The following is a 22,500-nucleotide window of genomic DNA, read 5'->3' as shown; positions in this document are numbered from 1 at the left end:
TGTAACTGTAGCACCAACACTACCATCTGTAATAACAAAGGCAGCAACATAAAGACGAAGAAGAAGAAGAAGAAGAAGAAGAAGAAGAAGAAGAAGATGATGATGATGATGATGATGATGATGATGATGATGATGATGATGATGATGATGATGATGAGCAAAAGGAAGAATAATAAAAAAAAGAAGAAGAAGAAGAAAAAAGGAGTTGCTGGTTATTTATCGGGTTTCAAAAGAAAATCAGTCTGTCATAACCTGCCACTACTCCTACTTGTCAATATGAATTGCACAGATAATTGCAACAAATTGTTAGGGGAACAAAAATTAAATGCAGGTAAAATTTAAATAATATCGATTTCGAACTGGGGTTATGACGAAATGTCATCTCAATGATGAGTAAATCAGACCTTGTAATCTCGTTTATGTCGGGGACCTGTAGGAAACTTGGCGTGAAAGCCGGCAGATGCTGATAGCCTGGGTAAACTAAAAAAAAAACACATTTTTATTAAAAAAAAAAAACAAAAAAAAAAAAAATAACCAAAATACTCGTCGCGCGCTCTAATTTCGATCGATTTAAACGGAAGTCCCAGGTTTGAGAGTTTTTAAAAATATCTTTTTTTATTTTTGTTTTTACACGATGAGGATAATTTCAATCGAACGATATTTGAAAAGCGAGTTTTCTCGCTAAATTTCTTTTTGTTTCTTTATCCAATTTCCTTATCTCCCCCGTCCACACTGATATAGATGCTTTGCGCTTGGCTAAGAAACTCAAAATATTGCCACCCGGAAGTATAATGGACCAACACACAAAACTAGGTGTAAACCTGAACGTTTATAGCCTGGTTAATGTAGTTTAATGAGAATTACTCATAATCATGGATCACAAAAAACAAACAAAAAAACAAAAAAAAAAACAAAAAAACAAAAACAAAAACAAATACTAGAGCGACGTCAACTTGGTTCTATCTATACATTTTAGAGAGAACTACTCATAAAAATAGTTGGCAAAAAACAAACAAAAAAAAACAAAACAACAACAACAAAGGCACCGGTGACGTCAACTTCGTTCTATCTATTGATGACTGAAATTTGGAACGTTGTTTATAAAACAGTGCCAGGCAAAACATTTCTTTTCTTCCTCATTTTTTTTTTTGATAATGCATTTCTGCAACAAACATACAAAGAATAAAATCCCCAAAACATCAGACTGTAACAACTGGTGGATCGAACCCAAGACCTCCTGATTACTGATATAAAAAATCTCTATTAAAAAACAAAACAAACAATGTTACCAAGTTTAAAGAGACAAGCTATTTCGAAAGAGCAATCTAAATAACCCGCATTCAAAGTGTTCCATTATAAATTAGATTATGTAACTCATATTAAAATGAAATTATAATTATTCTGAGGGTCTTGTTTCACTCTGGTTGTCACGGTAACAGTTGTTACTTTACCTAATCAAAATAATAACGAAAATGTTTTCCAATCCAATCTGAAAAGCGAGACCAAGTGGTTCTCAACCTTTTGCAACAACGGACGGACCGGTACACATGAAAGCAACAGGTCAGGGACTGGTAGCAAAATCAGTGATGATGTTCAAATAGGACAGAGAAGTCGTGACGTTACACCTTCTACTCTTCCGGTTCCAGAGTCATTGGAAGTGTGTATGTATCAAGCCCTTAGGAGGACAAATAATGAATTGGTTACACATTGAAAAATATGGTTATGGTGCCAGCAGCTTGTAAAGGTGCACACCGTACTATGATATGACGATCGACCCAATCAACAATTTCCGAACCGCACTCGTGCACCGTCGCAAACCCACCCGGAAGCGTCGTCACAACTCGCCGTTCAACTAGATGCTCTGCTGTTTCGGGCTCGTTACCACAACGGATACATGTTGGAAAGATGGAATGTCCCCACCAATTCTGTGAGCATGCTGTTAAGCAGGTTCTCGACCTCGTCGATTGGCTGCCACCCATTGTCTCCTCTTGGTGGTGGAAAAGCCTGGCAACTCCTCCCCCAGTTTCGAGGAGTCGATGTCCCCACCCCCTCGAAGGAATGAATTCGTCCAAACCGACTTCCATCTCGTAAATGCAGCTCTGTCCGAAGTCAGGGAATCTACGTAAAAGGGTTTGCCGTGACTATGGTGGCATTACTATTTCAGCAGGATATAGGCTATAGGAAAATTCTAAAACATAACGGGCCGTAAGAGATCGAGGATGGATGACCTATAATTATGGACGACCGGCATATATTTAGACTAGAAAATAAGATGTCATCACTCTGAAACCAGAAGATCCATTACACAATGTATGTATTCAAATCCTCCGGAAGAGAGGTTTTACACTTCCAATGAGATTAGAACAAGTTTATTGACATCATACATTTGTTATCTATTGCGTAACTACTTTTCATTCAATATGCTTTTAAGCCCATTTAAAAAAAAAAAAAACAACGTAAAAACATCGAATGAACTTTTTGAACATAAAATCAAAACCTTGTCTTTGCTGACAGCTATTTGTTACAGTGAATGGCATAATCTGTCGGATGGTGAAAAGATATGACCTAAAATATTGCCAAGTTTAGATAGACGTTCAATTGTTATCAAAAATGAGTTCTTATCATAAATGATTAAATCAACCCTTTTTGTACAACTTCGAGAAATACCAAAGCTTATTTTCACTTCTAAATATTTTTTTACAGTTAGTCAAGTTAAAAAAGTATGAAATTTGAGAAAAGTTGCTAGGTACATTTCCCATGCAATGACCATAATTTCATGAAAAATCACCTGATTTACTTCAAATAAAGATTAAAATGCTTTGTGGAGCATATTCTTTCAGAAAATGTAGATTTACCTTCTGACTGGTAATGCCATGCATTGACACATTTAGTTTTTGCGCTGACCAGCGATTTTTTTTTCTCTGTGGGCCAGCGGTTGAGAAAGGCTGGTCGAAATTACTTTTATTCAAAGAATTAATCGTAGGACATATTGATTATAATAATATCCATGTGATTCAAATGTAAAATAAATGACTAAGGGCTTTATCTCTACCATCAGTTAGTTGCCATGGTAACATTTGCACCTGTATACGTTCATTATTATTCATTATATGACATAAAATACGTGTTTTAATCTTATAACGCTAGACCATAGACATTTAAATAACCACGCCTCTCGGACAGTCGTCATAATGTAAACAATGACATTGATTGGTAAAAATAGCGAATTACACAGGCTTGACTAATGCTGGTATGTGTTTCAGTAAAATACCCACTGTTCAACCGCTTGAACAATAGAACCAGCACAAAAAAATATGTGTAAACTTAAACGTTTATAATATTATGATCGAGAAAATCGTGTGATAACTTGTCACTTATTTGGCGGTATAAAAACAATAACAATGATCAGATAGAGGTCAATTTCATACATAATTTTGTTTCAACCAACTATAGATAGTATGCAGATGACGTCACTCAGGCCTTTGTTATTGTTTTTGCCATCCGCGTTTGTGAGTTGTTCTCACTAAACTGTATTAACCAGACTATAAAAGTTCATGGTTACACAGAGTTTGTGTGTTGGTCCGTTATACTTCCGAATGGCAATGTTGTGAACTCCTAGGCCAACCGCATTCTATCTATATTTTTCCAAGCACGTGTGAAGGTGGGTCACAAATTCCATGCCTTTGTCTTTGTTATTGTTTTCTTTTCGCCATCCGGATAAATGAGCAATTTTCACTGTGTTAACCTGACTATGAACGTTCATGGTTGAACACAGTTTTGTGTGTTGGTCCGTTATACTTCCGGATGGCAATATTGTGAGTTTCTATAAGACAGTATACGCTTGGCTAAGAAACTCACAACATTGGCATTCGGAAGTATAACTGACCAACACACAAAACTCTGTGTAACCAGGAACATTTATAGATAGTATGCAGATGACGTCACTCAGGCCTTTGTTATTGTTTTTGCCATCCGCGTTTGTGAGTTGTTCTCACTAAACTGTATTAACCGGACTATAAAAGTTCATGGTTACACAGAGTTTGTGTGTTGGTCCGTTATACTTCCGGATGGCAATGTTGTGAACTCCTTGGCCAAGCGCATTCTATCTATAGTCAGGTTAATACAGTTTAGTGAAAATTACCCATAAACGTGAATGGAAAAAAAAATTAATAAAATATATGAAAAAAAAAATAAAAAACTATAACAAAGACCCGAGTGACGTCAACTTCGAACTCTCTACAACTTTACAATGCCTGTGGTTAGAGCGAGGAGACTTGCTTTAGGCCAGACGCCTCGCCAGGGAGTCAGTCGAACTCTGTACCTTGCTGAAGTACGAAATTAAGACCATAGCGTTATGTCACACCGCTGCCCCTTACTAAAAATACTTGTAATGAAATGATGGTTTTGAATATTATGACTGATTTAATATTATAATTGCGGTATGCATCAAGTAGACAAAATCGATAAATGTAACTTGGCTTGTGTACACAAAATCATGACACGGTGTGTATTGAAAACACAAAACCACTTGTTGTTATGTGAAGTTTGTACACAAAACAGAGATGCATGCGATGACTAGTATAATATCATGACCTAATTAACCAGTATATTTTTGACAAATCAAAACATGTAATTTTTGACAAATCAAAACATGTAATTTGTGACACACCTTTCACGTGCTCGGGCAAACACAGTTGTTTGTTTAAAACAATAACGTGAATGAAATCGACCTCTCTCTGATCATCGTTATTGTTTTTATACACCCCAAACTGGGTGACTAGTTATCACACAATATTCTCGATCAGATTATAAATGCTGAAGTTTACACATAGTTTTCTGTGTTGGTTCTATATTATAGTATGCGCTTGGCTTATAAGTTCAGAACATTGCCATCCGGAAGTTTAACGGACCGACACACAAAACTCTGTGTAACCATGAACTTTTATAGTCCGGATAATACAGTTCAGTGAGAATTACTCATAAGCGGGGATGGCAAAAAACAATAACAAAGACCTGAATGACGTCAACTTCGATCTATCTATTGATCAAACGGTAGAACAGTCTTACTTTGACACATACCATCAATAGTTAAACCTGTGTAGTTCGCTATGTATAGATAGTTCGAAGATGACGTCACTCAGGTCTTTGTTATTGTTTTTTGCCATCCGCGTTTATGAGTAATGCTCACTGAACTATATTAACCTGACTATAAACGTTCATAGATACACACAGTTTTGTGTGTTGGTCCGTTATACTTCCGGATGGCAGTGTTATGAGCTTCTTAGCCAAGCACATACTATCTATAGATAGAATGCGCTTGGCCAAGGAGTTCACAACATTGCCATCCGGAAGTATAACGGACCAACACACAAACTCTGTGTAACCATAAACTTTTATAGTCTGGTTAATACAGTTTAGTGAGAACAAATCACAAACGCGGATGGCAAAAACAATAACAAAGGCCTGTGTGACGTCATCTTCGAACTATCTATCCCGACCACTGTCATTGTTTACATTATGACGAGTATCCGGGAGTCGTGGTTATCTCAGTGTCAATATGTCAGTATGCGCTTGGCTAAGATGCTCACAACATTGTCATCCGGAAGTATAACGGACCAATACACTAGCAGATGTTTTGAGTATTTTAACTAAACGCATGGCAGCAATTCAAATTTTTTACCCATAGTAAATAGTTTCTTGTTTACCTTCAACCCCACCCCCATCCCCACCCCCACAGCGGAGGCCATTTGAATCCAGCGGTGACGCTGGGCATTTTCCTGTCCGGAGGGATTGGTTTCATCAAGGCTCTGTGTTACTTCGTATCCCAGATTCTCGGTGGTATTCTGGGAGCTGCTTTAACTAAGGTGAGATTTTTCTTATCAAAACAAAAACAAACGAAAAATATGGGTTTTAAAAATTCCCTTTATTCATACCAATAGGGTAATTCGTGTATAGGGTCTATTCCAAGGGATAACTGCAATATCTGGCATCAGCCGTAGTACAGTGCCCGCGAAGTGAGTTAAGACGAGGTGACTTTGTGCTGCTATGTGGTCTTGTAGTGTGAAACTCGCTTTCGGATCAGAAGTGTCTGGGTTCGAGCCTTGCTTGGCGCATAGTTGGGTCCTTGGAAAAGGCTATTTACTCACATTTTCTCACCGTACTCAGGTGTAAAACGAGTACTTGGCCGTTATCAGCGTTATCTCTGTTAGAAAAAACATTGTAATATCGCCTAACAGGCGTCATTTTTCGTTCTACATGTTAAGTGTTGCTGTTGGTCAGGGACCCCTTGTAAAGCGCTTTGTAAAGCACATTTAGTGGATATTGCTATATATAAGCTCAACGTTTTAAAAAAAACCAAAACGAATGACTTGCTTCGCCATCTCCTTACCACCCATAGGAAAATCGTCACATTCGTTACGATGCAACCAACAGTTTTCTCATTCTAATATCCTTTGTACATCACAAATTATAAAGAAAATACTTTGTTATAGCGATAAAAGTTAGATACTGGACAAATATATGTATATAATATAATGTACTTGTTTCTTTTCTGTTTTGAGTAGAAAAGTATCTATTTTTTGTGTTGGGTGGGTGTGAAGTTTCATGAAAAATTCTGAAAATGGCTGGTAATGAGAGAGTTAAGACCACACTGCCACTAGGAATCGAACACAGTACCTTTTGGATACGAAGCGAATACTTTACTGCTATGTTACGCTGCATTACTCAAGAAATTAACTGTGTAGAAAAGTGCCAGAAGACTATAGAGAATTAAAATTTCGCGGCTGCGATGGGAGCTCGAACCCGCGACCTTACTGGTACGACAACTCCGCCTGGCCGGGGAGAGTATGACTCTACTGAATGAGCTACCCACCACTAAATTTCGCGGCGGCGATTGGGGCTCGAACCCGCGACCTTACTTTCGTCGTACCAGTAAGGTCGCGGGTTCGAGCCCCCATCGCCGCCGTGAAATTGTTATTCTCAATTGGATTCAATAGTCTTATGCCACGTCGCCCAGCAACGACGAGCAGCGTGGTTCTAAACAAAGAAAATCGGTACTTTTTATTCTTCATGCTGGCTAGAATTTTTCATATGTCATGTGATCAGAATGTATAAAAGTCAAAACATGATCATATTTATAATGTTTTTCTCCTCTGGATGCACTTTTATTCTCGTCGGAGAAATATTTCATAAGGGCGTCCGCCATTAATTGTTCCGATAGTTTAAAGCCAGTTATTTACTATGCGTCATTACGGGGGAAATGACGTCATGACTGTTGAAGCCTATTGTCTTCTGGCACTTTCCGATTCACTTCATTTCTTGTTATTATCAATTAAGTACCTGCTTCCCTCATTTTGCTGCATCACTCACTAATGTGCTCAAAGCGCATAATAACTGTATTAAAATCCGTATCCTTTTAAAACACTATCATTTTCAAAGTAATGTCTCCATCTGGAAATTCTAACTTAATTCTTTATTTTCATCTATTATCCTCCAGGAATTCCACTCAACGTATAGCCCTAAATAGACAATAGACTTTACTCCTCCTCCTCCTCCTCCTCCTTCTTATCCTCCTCCTCCTCCTCCTCCTCCTCCTCCTCCTCCTCCTCTTCTTCTTCTTCTTCTTCTTTTTATTCTTTTCTCCTCCTCCTCCTATTCATTTTTTCTCTTCCTCCTCCTCCTCCTCCTCCTCCTCCTCCTCCTCCTCCTCCTCCTCCTCCTCATCCTCCTCCTCCTCCTCATCCTCTTCTTCTTCTTCTTCTTCTTTTTCTTTTTTCTTCTTTTCTCCCCCCCCCTCCTCTTCATTCTTTTTCTCTTCTTCCTCCTTCTCCTCCTTCTCCTCCTCCTCCTCCTCCTCCTCCTCCTCCTCCTCCTCCTCCTCCTTCTCCTCTTCTCTCTTCCCTTCTTCTTCTTCTTCTTCTTCTCTCTCCTCTTCTTCTTCTTCTTCTTCTTCTTCTTCTTCTTCTTTGCTTCTTCTTCTTCGTATTCAGCATTTATTAGCAGACCGCTCATTATAACCAATGCTGTTATCCTGAATAGTAAAACGGGTCTATAATATTCAATTTTATAACAACCAAAACGCAAAGCAATAGTGAGATGCGATGAATCATTGAACATTTTAAAAAACAAATAAACACCTGACATGTGTGGTATGCGTGTGTGTGTGTGTGTGCGTGTGTGTGTGTGCGTGTGTGTGTGTGCGTGAGTGTGTGTGTATATGTTTATGTGTATGTATGTGTGTATGTGTGTTGATGTTTTGAAAACTGATTTACATTTTAATTTCAAACTGCTACACACTTTTTATTTACAAATATTCAAGATGCCACTCATACACAGCAATTACTTATCGTTTAAACTCTGTCCAGTTCGATGGATCAATACATAATCTATTTATCTCTTAGGATAAGTAATGAGTAAATCATAGCTGCCCAAATAGATGCTATGCGTTTAGGTAAAATACTCACAACATCCACCAGCCAAATATAACATTGAATATAACGGTGCAACACTGAACTTTTGTCGTCTGATTGATCGAATTTTGTGAGAATTATAGTCCGTTCCAAGTCCCGTACTGTAACGGATGCAAAAAAAAAAAAAAAAAGTCATTAACAATTCTCGTGTTTGAGCCAACTTCTAGTTTCATTGTAACCTCTTGTTGCTATGCCTGTCAAGCTATTGACATGGATCCCTTTTTTAAACTATTATCTTATAGTATGAGCCTTCAGTTCTTCAATCGTATATTATTTTAATACTAGTCGAAAAAAAGTATTAAAGTTGTATTATTTTTTACTCGAAAATTTAAAATAAAGTATATTTTGGATTTTGGATAGACCCACCTACCCGATCACTGCTTGACCCGGAATCGATTATCGTCCATTCCGATTTAGTGACTGCTCTATCAACTCCTGGGACCCCCAGTGTTAAAGGGTTGAATGTGATAATAATAATATATCTTTATTGTCCTAAAAAAAGTGGCAATTTGAAATTTGGTTACACATTTATAACAATACAAGATTGACATAGACACACTCAGACAGATGCACACTAGTAACATAGTAGTCATCGGAAAAAAACCCCATAAAAAAAAACAACAAACAAACAAACAAACAAACCGGCATCAACAATAACATCATCATCATCATCATCATAATCATCATCATCATCATCATCATCATCATCATCATCATCATCATCATCATCATCATCAACATCACAACAACCTTCCTAATATTTCCTTACAATCCTTCACTTTCACCATTCCCCTATAACACCATTCACCATCTTCATCAGACTCCATATAGAGTTAATGTTATGGAATTAAAGAATACCCTGGTGGCTCACACCAAAGAGTTAAAAAATTGAGCTTTATATAGCGCAATATCCACTAAAGTGCTCAAAGCGCTTTACAAGGGGTCCCTGGCCAACAGCAACGTTTAACATGTAGGACGGGACATGACGCCTGTTCGGCGATATACAATTTTTCGGACGAAGACAACGCTGTTTACGGCTAGGTACTCATTTTACACCTGAGTACGGTGAGAGAATGTGAGTAAAGAGCCTTTTCCAAGAACTCAACTGTGCGCCGAGCGTGAGGCTCGAACCCAGGACCTTCCGATCCTAAAGCGAGTGTCATACCACTAGACCACATAGCCGCACAAGAGTTATGAATTCTATGACTAATACTACTAAAGTAGTCCTTCAGAGCCATTAGGCCTATAGAGCCGGCGTTTATCCCGGTTTCTTTAGCGTGAAACGGACAATATCAATTCATTGCTACCATTTGAACAGGACGCTAGTCTATCGCAAAGTACCTTCCGCCAGATCAAACAGACCCAACTACCCAATCACTAGTAGTAGATGGACAGGGAGGGGAAGGGGGGGGGGGCGTCAGAATAAATAAACCTCAACTGCACCCAGGATCGATCTCGGTCCCTTTGATTGTGAATCGAGTGCTCTATCAACTGAGCTGTCGGGACCCCCATGACTCATACTATAATTTATTATAATTTATGAACGTTATTTTATCATACAAGCTATGCTGCCTTACACCGATACATGCTTACAGTATAAGGTGGTGCCAGAATCAGAAGAAGAAAATGAATTACATATGCTTTATTTGTAAATATAAAATAACGAGAAAAAATTAAAGAAAAGACTAGCTCAAATAAGTAAGAGGTGATATATACTATTTCTCAGGGTTTTTTTTTATTAATTATTATTTTTAAAGCTGTAGAATCCATTTAAAAAAAAGAGCCAGGCACCAAATCGACCAATATAGCCACGCCCCTGGATAAAACGCTTATTTTACAATTTTGTTAGAAATATCTCATATCTTATATCGTTGACTTGAGATTAGCACCCTAAAAAAAAAAAAGAAAAAAAAAACTATCCCTCGGATTCAGTAACCTCGTGGTACAGGGGTTTGCATCAGTTTCTATATTGTGAAACGGACAATACCAATTGTTGGCTACCCGTTTGATAGGACGATAGTCTAACGCAAAGTACTTACTGCTAGAGCTGACCGTCCCAGCTACCTAATCATGCTGGGTGAACAAGGGCGAGAGGTGGTGGTGGGGGGGGGGGGGGGGGGGGGGGAGGAGGGGGAAAAAATAATCTCGAATTCACTCTGGATTTATCTTAATCCATATGCGTGTAAAGCGAGTGCTCCACCAACTGAGCTATCGGGACCCCCTTTGTCAATTAATGTATCTATTTTTACAACTAGGTTTCCAATTGTTCAAACTATGTCATTATTAAAGCATTAGTTGTCCAATTTATAGCGGTTGAAGATACGGGTGTGAATAACAACCTGGTCCTATCTGACATAGCGGTCATCAAACCGTTGTTCGTAAAATATTGAAAAGTGTACAATTTTATGTTGTGTTCATGCTGGTAGTTTTGTAGAGTATTTTCCTCTGTCGTCAAGTTGGAATTATTTATATATTTCAATGCGCCGAACCAAACCGTAGCCTTTGTAAACTCATAGTCTGCAATCCTCCCCGGCCCCCCCCCCCCCCCCACCCCCCAAAAAAAAAATACACTACGATATTGACGCTATGCATTTAGTTGTTATAATACTCACAACATCCGCCAGCTGGATATCACATACCTACACACACAAATCTATGTGTAATTCTAAACGTTTTAAGTTTGATTAATACACTTTAGTGGGAACTACACATAAAAAATGACTGGCTAAAACAATAACAAAGAGCTGAGTGACTCGTAACTTCTATAAGGCGACGATCAACAAAAGAAAGTGAATAATGTGTTGTCGTTAGTTGTAGTTATGAAGTCAATTGATTCTATTGGTTTTCCCATTGAATTAAACCCACTCTTTTGGGAGATGGTATTTTTTTTTCTTTGTAAATTTTCTCTCAGTTATTTATTGTTACATTTTCAGCTTTGAAAATATAATGGTTAGTAAAATTTTGAGTGTATTCCATTTGGCGGGACCCTGTGCTTGTGTTTGGGTGAGACTTTTAGCTGATCTCAAACTAGGTACACTGTTCCCTATTTGAACCATTTCCCTTAGTCTTACTTTATCTTGGGTACTTTAATTAATTGTAATTCTAGATTTTTTTTTACTATTACATCATCTTCCTCTTCATTGGTGCCGATATGACGTAAATGTGTTGTAAGCGCCGTAAAAACCTTAAAAATAAACAAACAATTTACTGGTTGTCGCCTTGCTTTTTTGATGTCATTTTCTTGTCAGAGTCAGGCTATCGTAGACAGCTCATACATTAGAGTCACGATCTCCCGGGCAGGTGGAGTTATCGTACCAGTAAGGTTGCGGGTTCGAGCCCCCATCGCCACCTTGAAGTCTTTATTCTCTTTTGTCTTCTGGTACTTTCCTACTCACTTTATTACAGGATTGTGACAATCAACCAGTCTGATTTATCATATTTCAATACGCTTTGAGGTTCAAAATATGATCATATGGGAAGGTTTACTAAAATATGCTGAATGCAGAAAGTCAAGAGTTTGAAATAAACAGGAGTAAAAATGATAAAAGTGGAATAGTTGAAACCTTCTCCTTACCACCTATTGGAAAATCGTCACATTTGTTACGATGCATGCAACCGTCACGTTTCTCATCCAGATTTCATTTCTTTTTGCTATAGCTATAGATAGTTCGAAGATGACGTCACTCAGGTCTTTGTTATTGTTTTTTGTCATCCGCGTTTATGAATAATGCTCACTGAACTGTATTAACCTGACTTTAAACTTTCATGGATACACACAGTTTTCTGTGTTGGTCCGTTATACTTCCGGATGGCAATGTTATGAACTTCTTAGCCAAGCGCATACTAGCTATAGAAATGTGACATTCTGTAATCCGGTTTATATAATATTGTCAAACAATATTATGTATAGAACGGGCTTGTTGCTTTTCTGTTTGAGTTAGAAACGTCTGTTTTTGTGTTGGGTGGGTGTGAAGTTTTGAGGAAAATTCTGAAAATGGCTGGTAAGGAGAGGGTTAAATATCGTCTCCTCCTAGATGAGAATCTGAGTAGCCAGATGATTGTCATAGGAATTACAGAATTTTCCTTCCTACCCTCTGATAGCTTGATAAATCCCCATAAATTTCAGTTAATATTAAACTTGGGAATTTTTGGATGGTTGGATGTTCTGAAAATATGATCTTTTGGAAATTGAGCATAACTATTGAGAAAAATATAAGAAAATGAGCATAAATATTGAAAAATATATAAGAAAATGAACATAAATATTGGGAAATATATAAGAAAATGAAAATAATTATTGGGAAAAATATAAGAAAATGAGCATAAATATTGGGAAATATATAAGAAAATGAGCATAAATATTGGGAAATATATAAGAAAATGAAAATAATTATTGGGAAATATATAAGAAAATGAGCATCAATATTGGGAAAAATATGATAAATCTTTTCAAATAGTTGAGGTTAGTTGGAAAGTCTGCAAGTACAAGGTGTATAATGTCGGAACTGCGTATATACTCTGCAGTTATTTAAATCAGCGAAGTTTGTGTTTATTTCATTCCAAGCAAAATGGTCGCTTTTTGTTCTTGTCTTAGAATGAAAAAAGTGAGCTTTGATATAGCGCAGCCTCCATTAAACGTGCTCAAAGCGATTTACAAAGGGTTCCAAATCAACAGCAATACGTAACATGTAGGACGAGAAATGACGCTAGTGATGATATTACAGTGTTTTGTCCACAGATACAGCGCTGTTAATAGTCAGGTACTGATAATACACCTGGGTACGGTGAAAGAATGTGAGTAAAGAGCCTTTTCCAAGGACTCAACTATGCGCCGAGTGAGGCTCGAACTCAGGATTTCCGATCGGAAAGAGGGTATCATATCACAAGACCACATAGCGCATCACCGTCATGACTACTACTACTACTACTACTACTACTACTACTACTACTACTACTACTACTACTACTACTACTACTACTACTACTACTACTAACTACTTTACGACCGCTACTACTACTACTACTACTACTACTACTACTACTACTACTACTACTACTACTACTACTACTACTATTACTAGTAGTAGTAGAAGAAGTAGTAGTAGAAGTGGTAGTAGTAGTAGTAGTAGTAGTAGTAGTAGTAGTAGTAGGAGTAGTAGTAGTAGTAGTAGTAGTAGTAGTAGTAGCAGCAGTAGTATAGTAGAAGTAGTAATAGTAGAAGTAATAGTCGTAGTAGTATTAGTAGTAGTAGTAGTTGTAGTAGTAGTAGTAGTAGTAGTAGTAGTTGTAGTAGTAGTAGTAGTTGTTGTTGTTGTTGTTGTTGTTGTTGTTGTTGTTGTAGGAGTAATAGTAGTTGTAGTATATTTATTGATAGTTTTTTTTAAATTTATTTATTAATTTATTTATTTATTTATTTATTTATTCAATTATTCAGTTTTATATTAGAGGACTAATATAATCGTCAGACTCTAATACGCTAGGACAACCCAACCCTAGAGCTACCCCACGTTTTAAAAGTCAAATGGATCGTAAAAACCAGATCAAAATATGTGTGGTTTATTGAATCGGTTTTTACTATCGCGTGAGTACCTGACCCATTCTGAAAAACGAACTTTTTAAGATTTTGGCCAGAAAACTCGTTTTTCAGACATCCATCGATTAAAATGACTCCAAAGTTTTGACTTGAAGTCCCAGGTTTGAGAGGAGTTTTTTCCCCCAAAAATATTTGGGTCATTTTAATACAGTCCCAGGTTGAGACATTTTTCCCAAGATTTGGGTCATTTTAATACATTCCTTGGTTTGAGAGTGTTGTTTTTTTTCACAAGATTTGGTTAATTTTGATACAGTCCCAGGTTTGAGAGTTTTTTATTCACAAGATTTGGGTCATTTTGATACAGTCCCAGGTTTGAGAAGAGTTTTTTCTCACAAGATTTGGCTCATTTTAATACAGTTCCAGGTCTGAGAGGTTTTTTTTTCCCCCAAGATTTTGGTCATTTTAATACAGTCCAAGGTTTGAAACGTTTTCACAATATTTGGGTCATTTTAATACAGTCCAAGGTTTGAGACCTTTTTCACAATATTTGGGTCATTTTAATACAGTCCAAGGTTTGAGACCTTTTTCACAATATTTGGGTCATTTTAATACAGTCCAAGGTTTGAGACCTTTTTCACAATATTTGGGTCATTTTAATACATTCCTTGATTTGAGAGTTTTTTTCCCAATAGATTTGGGTCATACTAATACAGTCCCAGGTTTGAGAGTTTTTTATTCACAAGATTTGGGTCATTTTGATACACTCCCAGGTTTGAGAGGAGGTTTTTTCCCCACAAGATTTGGTAATTTTAATACAGTCCCAGGTTTGAGAGTTTTTGACAAGATTTGGGACATTTTAGTCGATTGATATTATTTAATTTGGGGGACCAGTTTTCTGGCCAAACTATTAAAAAGCTTTTTTTTTTCAGAATACGGTAGCATGTGGTGGATATAAAATAGCTGGCTGGGATAATCCTATACATTCGAGAGCATTAATCACAATATAATATAATATAATATAATATAAATTCAATTAGTGTGTGTGTGTGTGTGTGTGTGTCAGGTGTCAACCTGCTCTGCTTTGAATATGGCCTAGTATTAACCAGTATAACCCTGTTGACAATAGTATCGCCATGTATGATAATTGAATCTTCTATAGATAGAATGCGCTTGGCCAAGGAGTTCACAACATTGCCATCCGGAAGTATAACGGACCAACACACAAACTCTGTGTAACCATGAACTTTTATAGTCTGGTTAATACAGTTTAGTGAGAACAACTCACAAACGCGGATGGCAAAAACAATAACAAAGGCCTGAGTGACGTCATCTGCATACTATCTATAGCCTTATAATATCCACTTTTGATGCTTTGCGTTTAGTTAGAAAACTCATGACATCCGCCAGCCGGATATAACCTAACACCACACAAAGCAATGATAACCTTAAACGCTTAGAGATAGTGTGCGCTTGGCTAAGAAACTCACAACTAACATTGCCATCCGGTGGTATAACGTGCCAACATACAAAACTATGTGTAATCATGAACGTTTATAGTCTGGTTAATACAGTTTAGTGATAATTACTCATCAACAGGAGGGCAAAAAACAATAACAAAGACCTGAGTGACGTGGTATCTATATGCAAAAACTAAGTGTAAAATTAAATGATAGAATAAGTTTGTGAATACGTAGCTTTTTTAAAATCACAGTCTGACATTGACCAAAAAATGGCATCATCAAAAGACAAGTCTGGGGTCACAAAAGAAGACTAACCGTGAGTTGTATTCAATAGTTCAACCAATGGGATTACTTGTTTCCCAGGGCACCACGAACGGCAACTCACTATCTTGGCGTTGTGCAAACCTTTAAAAAATGACGTCAAAATATAAGTCCTAGTAGGTTCTGTGTATAGAACGAAGATGACGTCACTCAGGTCTTTGTTCTTTTTTTTTTTTTTTTTTTTTTTTTTTGGGGGGGGGGGGGGGGGGGGGGGGGTTGCCATCCGCGTTTATGAGTAACTCTCACTAAACTGCATTAACCAGACTATAAACGTTCATGGCTACACATCGTTTTGTGTGTTGATTCGGAACACTTCCAAATGCCGATGTTGTGATCTTCCAAGGCAAGTGCATACGATCTATAGTCCGTTCCACAACCCGTGCGAACGCGTTGACGTTGTAATCTTCACAACCTTCTAATCGATTTTAATAAAAGTTGGCTCGAACACCAGAATTGTACGTGACAATAAGCCTATTTTCTTGTCACCGGTTACAGTACCATACTTTGGAATTTTTCATCTCTACGTATATAGAAAACGGAGGGTCTGGGATGAGTGAACATTTGGATAGTTTACATTTACAATATTATAGAGCTGTAGCGATTACGATCACTGAATTCTCCACAAGCTTGGCCAGGGGTTTTATTCGAACGAGACTATGATAGTCTCAGACTATAGCAAAGTCTGAGACTTTGTAGTCCAAGACTTTGGGATGTCCAGACTACGCAAAGTAAGCTATTCATGGAGTCAGACTCGTCCCCGACTATCGATAGTATGCAGATGACGTCACTCAGGCCTTTGTTATTGTTTTTGCCATCCGCGTTTGTGAGTTGTTCTCACTAAACTGTATTAACCAGACTATAAAAGTTCATGGTTACACAGAGTTTGTGTGTTGGTCCGTTAGACTTCCGGATGGCAATGTTGTGAACTCCCTGGCCAAGCGCATTCTATCTATCAAGTCTCTGACCAGGCTTGCGAAGTCTCAGACTACAGAGGTCAATCTATTTTTAAATGAGGATTACTCGGAAACTTATCAAAAACATCATAGAAATCTGTTACTTTTCCAGCTGCGCAACGTCATACGAAGTAACACAGACATCATATCTATTTCTTCTTCGAGTTTGTTTTGATCGTTTTAATATTATTTTTTTTTTTGCCTTACAAATAAAAATAGTGTGAGACAAGTTTAGGGGTGTAAAATTTGTTTGAGAATGTCTGTGTGCAATGTTTTTAGTAAATATAAGTAACGATGGCACTTATCCACTGTGTATCGTTGTTCTCATTAGAGAGCGGTGGGCGCTACCTGAATCATGGGGTCCCGAAAATACTAATGAAAGAATAATGATGGAGAGGAATCGGTGGGAACAATATAGACAATGTGCGTTTCGGGTACAAACCCTTCGTCGGCACAACAATAAACAAAGAAACGTTGAAAACAAATAAAATGAAATGCAGTATAAATTGCATCGTCTGTACTCAACGACGGTTGGAGTGTGAACGAATCGTTAGCGTGGTGTGATAGAAATGATAAGGTCAGTGAGAGACGTGAACTTTCTAGAAAATAATGGACAATAAAAGACAATAGAAATGTAATAGTAGTCGTAGTAGTAGTTATAGATAGTAGGTAGTAGTAGTAGTAGTAGTAGTAGTAGTAGTAGTAGTAAGTAGTAGTAGTAGTAGTTAGTAGTAGTAGTAGTAGTAGTAGTAGTAGTTAAATGTATAGTAGTAGTAGTAGGTAGTAAAGTTACTATGAACGTATGGGGGGGGGGGGGAGGTGTCCTTGGATAGTGTTTGGAATGGGCAAGATGAGGAGTGTATGTGCGATTGTCGAATCTTCGAGAAAAGAAAAGAAAAAATAAAAATAAATAAATAAATAAAAATAAATCAAAAATCAAAAACTGTCGGGTAGCCTTATTCTAATCGCTGTACAATTACTTCCCCCAGCACATATTATGATTTTGAAATTTTGTCCCAGACTATGATTTTTACGCGGGTGTAAATTTCACCCGTTTAGTCCGCGTAGTCAGGTTTCATGAATAGCTTATAACGCCTTTTAGTCAGAGGCTACCGATAATAATATAGTCTCAGACTATCGTGATAGTTTCGGTCCATGAATCAGACCCCAGGGGTTTACTTTTCACGAAATTCACGTGTACTACTCGCTAATATTGCCACCCTAGGTTCAAATTGACAGCAAAATATTCTCAATAAGATGCAATAGTCGTAACGTCACTTCCTTCCTAATGACGCATGGTAACTTAGTAAAACTGGCTCTAAACTATGGGACCAATGGCGGATGCCGTATGAAATATTTCTCCGGAGAGCATAAAAGCGTATCCAGAGGAAAAAAAAAACACATAAATTTGATCATGTTTTGACTTTTACACATTCTGATCACAAGGTATATGACAAGTTCTAGCCAGCATGAAGAATAAAAAGTAATGATTTTCTTTGTTTAGAACCAAGATGGCCGCCGTTGCCAGGCGGCGTGACATCAGACTACTGAATCCAATTTCACCAGGGATCGATCTCGATCCTGTTTCTTGGGAAGCGGGTAATCTGCCGAGCTATCGGGAGCCCAAAAGAGGACAAACATTTTTTAAAATCCGTTAACACGTAAAACTAAATACTGGGTGGAGTTCCTGCTCTCCTATAATGGGCAGGGTTGCACTTACTGTGTCTACTTTCCCCGTATATCTGTTTTCCAATTCGAAGTGACTATTCTCACTCCCCTAGTCTAGGATGCTAGTCCTTCTAATAGTAGTCCACAATTGTTGTATGTTTAATCCAAACGTTGTAATGCAGTAATTTGTTAAGTTTCTTGTCACAAGTTGCCCCAATTAAAATATAAAAAATCAATCAAATCCAAATCGCAAAAAGCCGGCGACGTTTTTTTTCGGTAATCCAATCGGCCGGGGGGGGGGGGGGGGGGGGGGGGGGGGATGAGAATAGAGGCAGCCTTTCCAATTTGCTTTCTGTATTTGTCCTTGAATGAGATTACTTGGTTTTGCCCTGGTCCTGGTCGTAGTGCTTGGCTTGGAGTGATGCAGTCGAATGCATTGTTATTGTTTTGGGAGATGATATTTTATTCCTTGTAATTCTCTCTCTGTTATGTATCGTCAGATTTGTTACTTTGAATGTATCATGTAATCATTTGAGTGTATTCCTGTTTGTGGGATCTTGTGCTGGTGTGACATTAAGTGATCTCAAACTAAGTACATTGATTGTGAACTCTTGAAATCTACATCCGTTCCCTATTTGAACCATTTCACCCTGTCTTACTTTTTCCTCAAGTCCTTTTACTTGTAAATCTTGAATCTTTTCACTATCCAATTTCCTTCCTTTTTGCTGGCGCTGAGGTGACCTTAATGTGTTGCAAGTGCCGCAGATTCCTTTTAAAAAAACAGAGAGAGAGAGAGAGAGAGGGAGAGAGAGAGAAAGAGAGGGAGAGAGAGAGAGAGAGAGAGAGAGAGAGGGAGAGAGAGGCAGCGAGAAAGAGAGAAAAAACGAAAGTAAATAAGAGAGAACGAAAAAAAAGAAAGAGAGAGAGTGAGTGAGATATATAGAGATAGATAAATAGATAGATAGATAGATAGATAGATAGATAGATAGATAGATAGATAGATAGATAGATAGATAGATAGATAGAGTGCTAGAGAGAGAGAGTAAGAAAGAAAAAAAGAGGGAGAGAGAGAGAGAGAGAGAGAGAGAGAGAGAGAGAGTGTGTGTGTGAGAGAGTGAGAGAGAGTGAGAGAGATAGATAAATAGATAGATAGATAGAGAGAGAGAGAGAGAGAGAGAGAGTGAGTGAGAGAGAGAGAGAGAGTATGTGAAATATTGTGTGTGTGGTTGGGTGTGTTCATGTTTGTGTGTTTGAGCCTGCATGATTTGTTTAAGAGACATTCACATGAATTTCATCCAGAATACATTCCTCACACATGACAACATTAATCAACTAACTATTCTGCTGACATCGAGTAATCTCATCACATGCATTGATATCGTACTTACATAAATGTCTCATTTGCATAAAAATGCACGGCCCTTTGAAACAGGTGTGTTGTGTGGTGGCATTATCACTTATCCGAGCCGCAGGGAGTAGAAGAGAACTGTAAACAATTTGAGTATAGATAGTATGCGCTTGTCTAAGAAGCTCATAACATTGCCATCCGGAAGTATAACGGACCAACACACAAAACTGTGTGTATCCGTGAACGCTTATAGTCGGGTTAATACAGTTCAGTGAGCATTACTCATAAACGCGGATGGCATAAACAATAACAAAGACCTAAGTGACGTCATCTTCGAACTATCTATTCATTCAGTTATGTGCTCAGCGGTACGGTACGGTCTTTGCTGCGTACCCGAAAGTTACCGATTACGATCACTCGCCGCTTTGCAGTATGGCCTTGAGCAAGTCACCTCACCCTAGCTCAGTTTGCGGCGCTGCACAGCAGCTGACGCCTGGGTTATTAAAGCCTCCCTTGGAATAGACCCTAGAGACAGATTTCCCCTATGGGATGTATAAAGGGAATTTTATTTTAATTAAAAAAACCAAACAATTTTATTATTCATCTGTTACCTGCGACATTCTGGAAAAACATGTATTGAAAATTTTGGCCAGAAAACTCGTCCTTCAAAGATCGGACGAAACCTAAACCCTGAAAAAACAAAACAACTATCAATAAGACTATAAACGTTTCAAACGCACACATAGTTTTGTGTGTTGGTGCGCTAAATCCAGGGGGGGGGGGGCGGATGTTGTGAGTATGTTACCTAAATGCACGGCATCAATAAGCATAATGTTATTAGTACTTCACGAAACTACTTTTTTTTCTTACACAAAAAACCCAAAAAATCCCCCCAAAAAACAAGACGATAATGGTCGACACTCGAATCTTTTCTAATTAAAGAGAAAGCGTGGCTCAGTGGTACGGACTTTGCTTCCTGCCCGAAGGGTACCGAGTTCAATCACCCGCCGCTGCGTTGTGTGGCCTTGAGCAAGTCACCTCACCCTAGCTCACTTTGCGGCGCTGCTCTGCGGCTTACGCCTGGGTTATTCCAGTCTTCCCTTGGAATAGACCCTAAAGACAAATTTCCCCTTGGGGGTGAATAAAGGGAATTTTATTATTTTTTTTTTTTAAATATAAATTGAGTAAATGTGACTCATATATAAGGGAAAAACGCAAAACAAACGACTTTTCGGTCTTTTACCCTCTTCGGGTAAATACGATATTTGTTATAAGTATTACATTGTCATAATAGTTAAAACATTATAGGTAAAAATGTGTTTGTGTGTCTCTCTCTCTCTGTGTGTGCGTGTATGTGTGTGTGTAAGGGAATGAAGGACATACATAAACTCACACCAACACACATACACACACACATAGACACACAAACACATTTTTACCTATAATATTTTGACTATTATGACAATGTAATACATATTTTAACATATTTAGTGTTTACCCGAAGAAGGCCAAAGGCCGAAACGTCGTTTATTTTGTGTTGTTCCCTTATATATGAGTCACATTTACTCAGTTTTTCTTTCTCTCCATCTTATTTGCTCATTTAGGCACCTCTAATTTTGTTTGCTTTTGTTTTTTTTCTAACCAACCACTTTTCCAATCTCTAAACAATAGCCTCATGAATTTACCCTTGTAATGAGTTATAATGAGGTAAATTAATGATGAATTATGTTGGCTGGATCTGCAAGTTATCTACCAATTAATGCATGTCACTTGACGGCGGCAAATAGCAATAATAATTATTGGGATAATGATGTGTGGTATGATGACGATGATGGTGATGATGATGATGATGATGATGATGATGATGATGATGATGATGATGATGATGATGATGATGATGGTGATGATGATGGAGTCCTTGACTGGGAGGGAAACAGTCAGATGTAAAGTTATAATACAGGGAGATGATATTTTTTTATCATCATCATCATCATCATCATCATCATCATCATCATCATCATCATCATCATCATCATCATCATCATCATCATCATTATTATTATTTATTATTATTATTATTATTATTATATTATTATTTATTATATATTTATTATTATTATTATTATTATTATTATTATCATTATTTATTATTATAATTATTATTATTCATTCATTATTATTATTATTATCTATTATTATTATTATTATTATTATTATTATTATTATTATTATTATTATTATTATTATTATTATTATTTTATTATTATTATTATTATTATTATTATTATTATTATTATTATTATTATATTATTATTATTATTATTATTATTATATTAATCATCATCATCATTATAATATATTATCATATCATCATCATCATCATCATCTCATCATCATCATCATCATCATCATCACCATCATCATATATCATCATTATCATCTTCATCATCATCATTACCCATTACCAAATCACTTGTAACACCAACCCATTGTCACACACATACACACACACATAGACACACAAACACATTTTTACTATAATATTTTAACTATTATGACAATGTAATACATATTTTAACATATTTAGTGTTTACCGAAGAAGGCCAAAGGCCGAAACGTCGTTTATTTTGTGTTGTTCCCTTATATATGAGTCACATTTACTCAGTTTTTCTTTCTCTCCATCTTATTTGCTCATTTAGGCACCTCTAATTTTGTTTGCTTTTGTTTTTTTTCTAACCAACCACTTTTC

At 37.2% G+C, this 22,500-nt stretch overlaps 1 protein-coding gene across 2 annotated transcripts in view; it reads left to right on the top strand.

Moving 5' to 3' along the window:
* Nucleotides 1–22,500, top strand: part of LOC144973389 (aquaporin-8-like) — a 49,822-nt gene that overhangs the window by 8,268 nt on the left and 19,054 nt on the right. For both annotated transcript variants that reach the window (XM_078915751.1, XM_078915750.1), the window contains one exon: nt 5,738–5,864. In XM_078915751.1, coding sequence (XP_078771877.1) covers nt 5,738–5,864 — 127 coding nt within the window. The remainder of the gene's footprint in view (nt 1–5,737; nt 5,865–22,500) is intronic.

This window comes from Berghia stephanieae, chromosome 5 (assembly GCF_034508935.2).
Source record: "Berghia stephanieae isolate SIO BIC M18660-M18661 chromosome 5, UCSD_Bste_1.3, whole genome shotgun sequence".
NCBI classification, from domain to species: domain Eukaryota; kingdom Metazoa; phylum Mollusca; class Gastropoda; order Nudibranchia; family Aeolidiidae; genus Berghia; species Berghia stephanieae.
Note: the sequence above shows the minus strand (reverse complement) of the source record. Positions and strands in the feature narration are given on the sequence as shown.